This window comes from Marmota flaviventris, chromosome 9, assembly GCF_047511675.1.
Source record: "Marmota flaviventris isolate mMarFla1 chromosome 9, mMarFla1.hap1, whole genome shotgun sequence".
Lineage (NCBI taxonomy): Eukaryota > Metazoa > Chordata > Mammalia > Rodentia > Sciuridae > Marmota > Marmota flaviventris.
Window position 1 is genome coordinate 76,943,068 of NC_092506.1, and position 10,172 is coordinate 76,953,239.

Below are 10,172 nucleotides of genomic sequence, written 5' to 3' on the forward strand. Positions count from 1 at the left end.
GGCCCCCTAGCGTTCGGTTTCCGCAACTGCCAAGGCTAGTATTTCAAAATTGCTGTTGAGTTTCGAGTTCCACAACCAGTCTCCTTTGGGCATATGGCTACATTCATATCCATATTCTTATCCTTATGTTTCTGGTGCTCAAATGCAATCACGAAAGGGATGTCTGTGGTCCACAAGTTAGCATAAAAATCTCCACACGCTGAGCAAGGTCTATAAGGTAGCCGATTTCAGGACACTCTGAAGGCAAGCACTATATGTGCCATAAGATTTCAGGTTCCTCTGGGAAGTCTACTGAAGGCTGAAGGCTTTGTTATCCCAGTAGTGCCAGATTCCACCCACTGTAAGGTGTGTGAGCAAATCCATTTTCTCCTTAGCCCACACTTATCATTTTCAATCTAACCCTCCAAACACATTCCTAGACATCACCCTCTTGCCCCACATGTGGATGACCTGAGCCTCTTCTAGTGGTCCTCTTGGAAAAGCATCTCAGATTTCTTCTCAGTCTTACCTGTGCTTTTATTTTTCCCTCTATTCTCTGAGTTTGGCCCAGGGCAGTCACTTGGCCAAGGGGAAGCAAGAGGGGACAGAAAAAAAAGCAAAGGTGATGTGTGGTTGCCTTCTCCTTTTTAAGCAATTACAATCACTTTGAACTGGCACATTCCTTCATTAGATGTAGATTTGTAAGAAAGTGAACAGATGTGCTTAGGTGAGGAGAGCTCAGGGATCTGACTCACGGCCAAGACAACAATCCACATCTCATCAACACTTCTAAGTCTTCTGCAATTCAGTCCCAAAGGGTCTACTCACTATGCTGGGCCACCCCGCTGGGGAATCCTTTTTTATCTTGCATACCACCAAGGTTGTATAACTAGTGAATCAACAGCTCATCTCAGGAAGGAACCTTTAAACACATGGCCCTTTCATAGACTTTCAGATACAGCCCATAGAAGATTATGAATCTGGAAATCAATCTATTGTCTTTCATTAACATTACTTATTAGAATTTTTGGCCCTTGTTAGCTGCATTTTTGGAAGCATCCTAATGCTATAATAGTATTTGTTGATACTAACTTTTATTGGTTCATTAATCCAATCTTTCACTCCATTTGTATCATGTATTATCTTCTAAGCATTGCATTTTAGGTAATGAAAATATTGTAATAAATATGACAAATATGACCCTTCTGATCTTGGAATTTAGAGTCTAGTAGTAATAAGTAAATACCAATTTGATCAGAGTTTGCTGAAGATTAGGAGATGCTATAGTATGCTTGGAGTGTGGAGTAAGAGGAACTACCCTGGTATATGGAAGCAGGGATGACTTCAATGAAAAGGCTTTGAGCTGAGATGTGATGAATGACTAGGACTTGCCGAAATAATAATCTGTCAGATACCAGGATCTACCCAAATAGGTCATACTTGAGAGAAATCTAAGCAGCTTTAGCTGCTTTCTGTTCTTTAGAAAGCTAATTTATAAATCATTTCATCCTCTGCCACAGTTTTGATCAAAAATGTAAATTAAACACTTAGTTTGCAATGCTGATGATTCTTGAAAGTTTTATACTAAATGATAGAAGATACAAAGAACAACACTTTTAATTCTATTTTCTTTAACTGTCTGGAATACACAAATCCATAAAAACCTAAAGAGTTAAGAGAATTCCAGGTAGTGGGAAGTGGGAATGAATGGGGAGTTAATGTTAATAGGCATTGAATTTCTTTTAACGGACTGAAAAATAAACTCAAAGCACATCGTGGTGGTTTTGCAACATTTTATTAAAATAAAATTTAGTAAACAAATTTATGAATTCAATGTGGTTGTCACAATTTATGATGATAAAATGATTATACTTCCTTAAGTTAAAAAGGACCCACAAACATCATGTGTAGACTTGTAACATGACATGAGAGAGTCCCGAGAACAGTTTCTTTAGACATGGATATTTTCCAATAAATTCTCATTTTCTTTCTTTTTTATTTTCTTCCTTTTTAATTTTTTTTTCTTTTTTCAGTATCATGGAACCCCAAACCTCACCCCTGCTAGGCAAGTGCTCTACTACTGGTCTACATCCTTCCCCACTCCCCCCTTTTTAAATCACTTTAAAATGCCCACTCTGGCCTCAAAGCTTGTGGCCCTCCTGTCTCAGCTTCCTGTGTAGCTATGATTAAAGGCATGTGACACCATGCCCAGGAAAACCTCAATTTTATGGAGAACCAAAGAAAATAAAAGGAGTCAGAGGGGATTTGAAGGAGGAAGGAAAGAAACTGTATATGAGGAAACCTTGGTCAACATCATAGAAGCTCATTTTTGCATTCTCATAATCAAGAAACACCCCAACCCAATCCTCAGGCCTTTGTACACAATGAGTTAAGGGAGTTGGTGGAGAGACTACAGTGGTTGTTCTTCTTTAAGGAAAATAAGAGAAATGCTTTCTCACAATCAAAACTGTCGCTTGTTATAAAATCGTTACAGACACCCAGAATCCAGTTGGAGGTGTTCCCCACATCCACCTCCCAATAGTGTCTACCAGAGGTAAAGTCCTCAACACCCCATATAACAGAATTCTCCAGTGTTTGAGGATCTTCAGTTGCACCATTATCTCCAAATATCCTATTTATAACTTCATCAGAAAGGATCATATAGTGATTGGCTCATCCTTGAATAGTCCCGTTATTCACTGCACAGAAAAACAAAAATCAGATCAGTAAATGGCATTTGCATGTCTTGGACAAAGATTGCATACCTAATCAATCTCTTTATTTTCTCCTCTTCTAAGAAAAGGTAGAGAGAAGAGAGAATTCAGACTCACTCATGTGTATGGAGAATGGTTCCTATGTTCTCTTTAGCACCCAGAAATCATTAAATTATATGAAAAACAAAAAAGCCTGAATGTATCATGTACTGTGTGAAGGGGTGATTTAATATCTACTTTTGGATGGTTTGTTTCAGGTCACAACCAAAACTCTTTTTTCCTTAGTAGAAATCTCTTCTTGAGTTGTTTTTAATACCATTAATAAACAGACATCACTTTGCTATGATTGTGCCTACTTCATTATCAAACATAAAATAATTTGATGGAAAGCAACATCTGCACCCTTTACTGAAAAGAATCTCTGACTTAAATTATCTGCTGAGACCATTCATTCAATCAAACTTGGATTTCATCCTTCTGATATCTAGACCTCTTCTCTAGTGGGGCACTAAAATGGCTGGGTCATGTTCACAGATCACTCACTTTTTGGTTGTTCTGAAATCCATCTGATGGTATTAAAATTGTTATATTTATAGCAAATTTAGTCATTTTTTTTGTTTATCAACACTTTTAGTTTTTAAATATTAATTATTATTTTCCCATTACTTATCATAAATACACTTGGAATATAGAACATATTTTAAAGACACCAATATCATATTAAAATCTTTAAAATTAGAATAAACTGAAATAACATAAAATATTGGTTGCTTCTCTAAGAAGGAAGCATTTTATTGCTTAATAACCACAAAACACCAATAATAGCCTTCCCTTGTACTGTCTGTATCAGAACTAAAATATGTATATGAGCTATAAGTTAACAAATGCAGTCTTGATCATTGTATTATGACTAGAAAGGGAAAGAAGATATAAATGTTCATGTCAGAAAATTAAAAATGGGAAGCATCTTATTTCAGGAACCTATTAAAAATTGAACATGACTGGCATTGGGCTCACTCTTACCTCTGAACTTGTTCATCATGTCAAGGATTCCAGTGATGTGCGATGAAGACAGCTCAGGGTTCACTGGCTGGGGCTTCTGCATCTGCACCAACTCAATCCTTGGAAGAATGACATGACTTACACTTTTAAACCAAAGGTTAACCAAAATATCATTACAAAGATACCATTTTTAACCCAAGATATGTTAGAAACCTCCCATTTTGGTGAATTGGCTATACATTTTATTCAACATTCTCGGGATTGTATGATACTTTTTTCTAAATTTAATGTACTAAAATCCAACCTCTTTATTCTTCTCAAACATTATCCAACTTAAATAATACTGAGTGTCATTCCCTTCCTCTATTCCTGAATCAACCTTGGGAAATGCAAAGATCCTGCATATCTTACAAAAAGCAGAATGTTCAACCTTTGGGATTTTGGTACTCAGAGATCACCAATGTAGTCATTGATTCCTTGAACCAGTGGCTTTGATTATCTCTGCCCATGGAGGGGATCTAATACAGCCTGATAGCACTGATCCTGAGGGTTCTCAGGCAGCCCTTCTCCTCTGAGTTCTGCCCACACCTGGAGTATGCCATGATGAAACAGGATCTGGTCATTGTTACTCATGGTACTGAAGCCCCCTCCCTTTCCCATTCTAGGGAAAATTACTCTTTACTATCTTGTAAACCTTCTACCTCACTATAATCCGATCATTTTTTGGGATATCATATAAAAATCATCTTAGTAAAGTTTATTGGGACTAGGCTGTAGAGAATAGAAAGAATGGGTAAACAAAGCCTAAAACATTAAATCATTCATAGGTATAATTGAATTCAGTCACATAAGGTCATTTTGAAACCAAGGAACATATTACTTCAGAGCCTCTTTTTCAAACAAAATATTAAATATCCACAAAGGTGTTAATAACTGAAAGTATATAATTTCTCTTCATTAAGAAAAAAACAACTTTCTCATAAACCAGAGATGATTCTATAAAATTTACCTTTTAAATATGTCTCCTAAGTCCTAAAATAAAAAATAAAGAGGTAATATTAATAATATGAACACTGTCCTTCTGCATCCTCTTTGGTACTTTGGTGTGTGTGTGTATGTGTGTGTGTTTGTATGTGTGTGTGTGTGTGTGTGTGTGTGTGTGTATGAATATTTTTTCTCATTTTTCTCTGAGAAATCATGTGGGGCTATGTTAATACCAAAGCCCACACTAAACATGGAAGACAGCCTCGGGGTGCACTGAGAGGATAGGGCTTAGAAAGGGTCTGTGCAGGGATGCAACAGGACCTAGGTTCCTGTGTCACTCATCTCCCAGTCTTATTCCCAGAGAGATCTGACTCCCTCTGACAATTACAACTAAACAGTGAACTATTTGAAAAATAGTGAAGTCTGTACATCTTGTCTAGGAGAGGGGCAAAGCTTCATCTGCTTTTGTGCAGGAGAACAGAGGGTGATGATGGAGTTGGGAAACATAAACTGAATATTTCCTCAACAAAATTAACTTTCCTATGATTACTGAGTTTGGGGATAACTTCTCTTTGTGTATACTAGTCTCAATGATGCACAAATTTTGTCTCACTGACCTTCTCAAAGACTTATACTCTCTCAAGATTACCAGAATGTAATGAAAAAAAAATGATTGGACAATGATGGTTATAAAGGAGCTCCTGTCACTCAGCTGAACACAGTGGGCTTTGCAGGCAACATTGCCCAGACAATGATTCCTGTCTCTCAGGATGAACCCTCCCTGGTCACCTGGAGCAACTCCATGTCAGGCCTGTGGCACATCTCAGTCAGGTCCCTGTACATTTCTTTCAGCCTTTCCCTCTGTTGAGCCATTCTGATTTCACTGTCTCTGAGTTGCTGCACAATCTCCTGTGCTTCTCTTTCTATTGTTTCCAGTTGAAATCGCTCCTCCTCCAGGAGCAATTGATGCATCATTTGATACCGAATTTGAATCATGTTCTTCCTTAAGGCCACATAGTACTGAAGAGATATTTATTTTAAAAGATTACTTTCAAAAGAAAATGTAAAACTTTGAATATTATTATCTTAGCATCAAGCAAGTACTTCATATACTTTTCATCTCACACCTGAAAATGCTCCTAAATATTTACTAATACTATTGACTGTACTTTCTATCTTTCTTACCTCTCTCCTGTTTAAATCAAGATCTCTAAGTAGTCCCAGGCTATCTCCCTATGATGCCACTTCAATGTTCTTATTGAATTATTTTCTCTTTACCTCAATTTTCTTTGTCTGATTCTTCTACATATTTTAAAACATTTATATACACACTGTATTGTGAATTTAAAAAATAATTCACTTTGCCCATAAGTGAAAATCTATTTCACTCCTCTCCTCCAGAATTAAGTCAATTCAATAATGTGTTATCCTCAGTGTCTGAGAAGATTTATCCAAACCACCAAAGTTGGACGAGGAATACCAGTTATGCCTCATTCACCCCATATACTAGTATTCATCAAATTAGCTTGTGTTGGCCAGTACATTTGTAATATTACCAGATATCACTGCATTGTCTGAGAAGAAAACAGTATCCTTCAATGTTATCTCAAATTTAGCTGATAGCTTCATTTTTATCTGCACAAAAATAAAGAAAACTTTTTTATACTTACCACAAATGATTGAGATTTACTAATTTCTTCATTTAGATTATCTTGCATCTCCTGAGTCATTTGCCATAAATGATCCATTTCCTTTACATTTTTTTCCTGAAAAATAACCATAGGCGTTAGTGATAGGAAAGACAATCTTGTAGGTTTCATCTTTTGTGTACTGGAATCAAGCAGTGTTTGGGAGAGCAGTAATTTTGAGTTTAAAAAGTCAGGTTTTTACAAATTAGTCTAAATTGATTTTAATACTTGAGATATTAAAAGCAAAAAAAAAAGTTTTTGAAAAGAGTCTATAGATAATACATTCAATTTTTTGATAAAGCAGTTTTTACATGGCCTCACCATTAAAGGGTCCAGCCTTCAGTGAAAGAATCCCATATTTCTTGCACAATATATTTACTTCTCTATTTATTTTTCTGTACTGGAGATTGAACCCAAAGTTTCATATATGGTAGGCAAGAATTTACCTCTGAGCTATACTCCAGCCCCTTAAAAAAAACACAAAAGAAGAACTTGGGGTTATAGTTCACTGGTAGAGTGCCCACCATGCATGTGGAAGGCACTGGGTTCGATCCTCAGCACCACATAAAAATAAAATAAAAGTATTGTGTACATCTACAACTAAAAAACTATTAAAAAAGAAAAGGATAGTGTCTTGCTAAGTTGCCCAGGTTGGCCTCAAACATGGAATCCTCCTGCCTCAGTTTGCTGAATAGCTAGAATTAGTGGCATAGCCACCATACCCTGTTATTTGGACAATATTTCTAGAGGAAATTTCCTTCATGAGCATTTAACTTATTTATAATGATAGTGTCAAATTGATCAACATTTAAACAACACTTTTACATCTTGTGATGTACACTGAAACATCACCACCTCTACCATCTGCATTTTCATCTGCCTCGTTATCATGAGTCTTCATGTTTCTCTCTGATCTGGACCCCACTCTGTGGAGGATACTTCATGGCCATCACTCACCCTGTTCTCCTCCTCCGTGCATGACACTGGGCTGTAGCTATGAACTGTGTGTTTGGGTGATTCAGAGCAGGGTGCAGAGAGCAGACTCTTGTCCACCTTGCAGAAGAGCCCCTTTGTCTCCCCGTTTCTCCTGCAGAGCTGCTCCCCAGAGCTGCTTACAGAGCGAGGTCTGGCCTGTCTGGTGAGAGAGGCCAGCTTCTTGAGGGCAGTGTTGGTCCTGTAGTCTGTCTTCTCTGCTATTTTTCTGCACTCAGGGCAGCACCTGGGTGTTTGGGCTTCCTCCCAGCAGAGGTAGAGGCAGGGTCGGCAAAAGGTGTGTCCACAGTCTATGGTGACAGGTTCTAAGAAGTAATTCATGCAAATGGAGCATGTGAGTGCACTTTGGAAGTCTTGCAAGGCATGAGAATCCATGTTTCTGTAACCAAAAATATAGATGGTGGAGCGAGAGGAAAGTGGGAGACAAGAGAGTGTTATCCTTCTGTCTTGATGAGAAAATTACAACTATAAAAGGGCTTTGGTCACTGCTTTTTTTTTTTAGTTGAGTCATGCAATATCTTTCTATTAACTTCCTGCAATAAAAAACCTAGATATAAAAAATATAGACAGGCTGAGTTTGTTCTATGACACAAATGACATAATAAGATGAGCATGATCTTGATTTTAAAAAAAGCTACTTTCTCATTAATTTGGGCAAGTTTAATATTGTGACAAAGAAAGTTTAGGATAATTTCAGACTTACTTACATTAGGTGTTTGCTCTGGGTACCCATCTAAAATCTCTCTCTCTCTCTCTCTCTCTCTCTCTCTGATTCAATGACTATAATAAATCTAAAGACAGTTAGTCTTCATGACATATGTCTATGCTCTCCACCTCTCAACCCATAGATGTACTTTTCTAAAGACAATTAAAATTAAGTTTAATTCATTTGAAGATTGCTTGACTTAATCACTGTTGACTTCAACTTACAATTCCTAAAACTACAAATGGGCGAATTTATGGTTCTAGCCACAATAAAACAATATCTTTCAAAAAATAAAATGAAAATGGGGTGAATCGATGAGGACCTCTTATTCCAGCTACTTTGGAGGCTGAGGCAGGAGGATTAAAATTGTGAGGCCAACCTCACCAATTTATTAACATACTGTCTCACAATAAAAAAAAAGAATAAAAAATAAAGGGTTGCAGATGTAAATCAGTTGTACAGCAACTCTGTGATCAATCCTTATTACCAATAAGAAATAAATTAAGTTTTAAATTTAAAAATAAGAATATAATATTGGGGATGTAATCAGTGGTAGAGAAATTTCCCAGAATTTGTGATGTCCTAAGTTTTAGCCCAAGGACTAATTAGGAAATAGAAATAATAATAATAAAATAATTTTTTTCTATTACTTCTCATTAAAGAAAATAATATTTCCCGGAATCAGTTATGACCATCAGAGTGCCTCCATATTTTCAGATGATGGGTGTGCGTGCTACAGTAATAATAAGTGATAATTAATCCATTGTTATTTACAATAAAATCAACAAGAAAGCCCAGTGCAGTGGCACATGCCAACTATTCCAGCTATTGGGGAGACTAGGGCAAAAGGAAACTAAGTCCAAGGCCAGCCTGCGAACCTTAGTGAGACTATTTCAAAATGGGTTGTAATACAGTGGTAGATTAGCCCTGAGTTCAATCCCCAGCACAAAAAAAAAAAAAAAAAAAAAAAAATTGGTGATAGCACAAATTAACAATGATAATCATGTTTTTTTTTTTTTCCTCTCCAGAGACTACCCTTCAGTTTAGAGATGCAATTGATGAGGTATAATCAATTTATCTTAATTTTTAGTATTTTTCTCTAGTGATCAAACTTCCTGCTTGAAAAACCTCTACAAGTTTGTTGCATTTACTGGGATACTTTTCAAATCTAGTTTGCAAACTGAAGGTTTTAAAGGGACAGAAAATAGGACTTTCACATCAAATGTTTTACAGTCAAATCTATACATTAAATTTCTAAGCATAGTGGCACACACCTTTAATCCTATTGGCTCTGGAGCCTGAGGCCAGAGGATCAGGAGTCAAAGCCTGCCTCAACAAAAGTAAGGCACTAAGCAACTCAATAGTACACTGTCTCTAAATAAAATACAAAATAGTTCTAGGGATGTGGCTCAATGGTTGAGTGTTCTAAATTCAATCCCTGGTACCCACTTTAAAAAAAATTCTGAATTGATGTGCATAAACACTATTACACACATAAAATATACTGAATATTTGAAGCATTATGAGTTCCAAAATGGTTTAAACTGCAGAAATATTTCATTTAAATCCTGCAAAATCTAATAAAACACAAGGTAATAGAATGAAAATTACTCAGATCACTTAGCAGAAACGAATATTTTACATATAGTGTAGTTACATATATTTTAAACAGGAAAAAAAAGTAGGTTTTTTACTTGGACCAAACCCAAGTAGGTTTTCAAGTAAATTCAAACAATTTTTAAGAATGAAAGATAGCTTGAAAGCCTTTATTGTAAATTTCCAACTCACCAGAGTCAGTTCTAGGAGACCTCAGGTCTGGAAGTGTGGAAAATTTGTTAGTATTACGGTGTACAGTAACTCTCATGTCTCCTCAGCTCAACAGCTGAAAATTCGGTCTGCACCTTAAAGGTACCTTAGTGGTAAAGGCAATTTCAAGAAAATTGCTCTCCTTAAATACCTGGGACTCACCTAAAACCACACCCACTGTCAGTTACTTCTTCTGCAAGTGGTGTAAAAGGATTATAAGATCACACTGACTATGTTTACAAAAGAGAGAAAATAACTTTGATGAGATTTTTGGATCAGACATAAGAAAGTTCACATGAC

The 10,172-nt window shown here is 36.4% G+C and overlaps 1 protein-coding gene across 1 annotated transcript; it reads right to left on the reverse strand.

The window, feature by feature from the left end:
- Window positions 1-2,577: 2,577 nt before the first annotated feature.
- LOC114080936 (tripartite motif-containing protein 64C-like) lies at window positions 2,578-9,921 on the reverse strand. The gene is made up of 7 exons (XM_027922518.2): window positions 9,855-9,921; window positions 7,307-7,739; window positions 6,350-6,445; window positions 5,469-5,699; window positions 4,705-4,727; window positions 3,717-3,814; window positions 2,578-2,678 (listed from the first exon to the last, which is right to left on the reverse strand). The coding sequence occupies exons 2-7, from the start codon at window positions 7,733-7,735 to the stop codon at window positions 2,653-2,655; spliced, it is 903 nt and encodes a 300-aa protein (XP_027778319.1). The 5' UTR covers window positions 7,736-7,739; window positions 9,855-9,921; the 3' UTR covers window positions 2,578-2,652.
- Window positions 9,922-10,172: the final 251 nt, after the last annotated feature.

What these genes read in the sequence shown, in the direction of transcription:
- LOC114080936 (XM_027922518.2), bottom strand. Translation starts at nt 7,735, where the DNA reads ATGGATTCTCATGCCTTGCAAGACTTCCAAAGTGCACTCACATGCTCC. An exon ending in GTAAATCTCAATCATTTGTG is followed by an intron (nt 5,700 to 6,349) that starts GTAAGTATAAAA and finishes ATATCTCTTCAG; the next exon opens with TACTATGTGGCCTTAAGGAA. An exon ending in TTAGGAGACATATTTAAAAG is followed by an intron (nt 3,815 to 4,704) that starts GTAAATTTTATA and finishes CATTCTTCCAAG; the next exon opens with GATTGAGTTGGTGCAGATGC.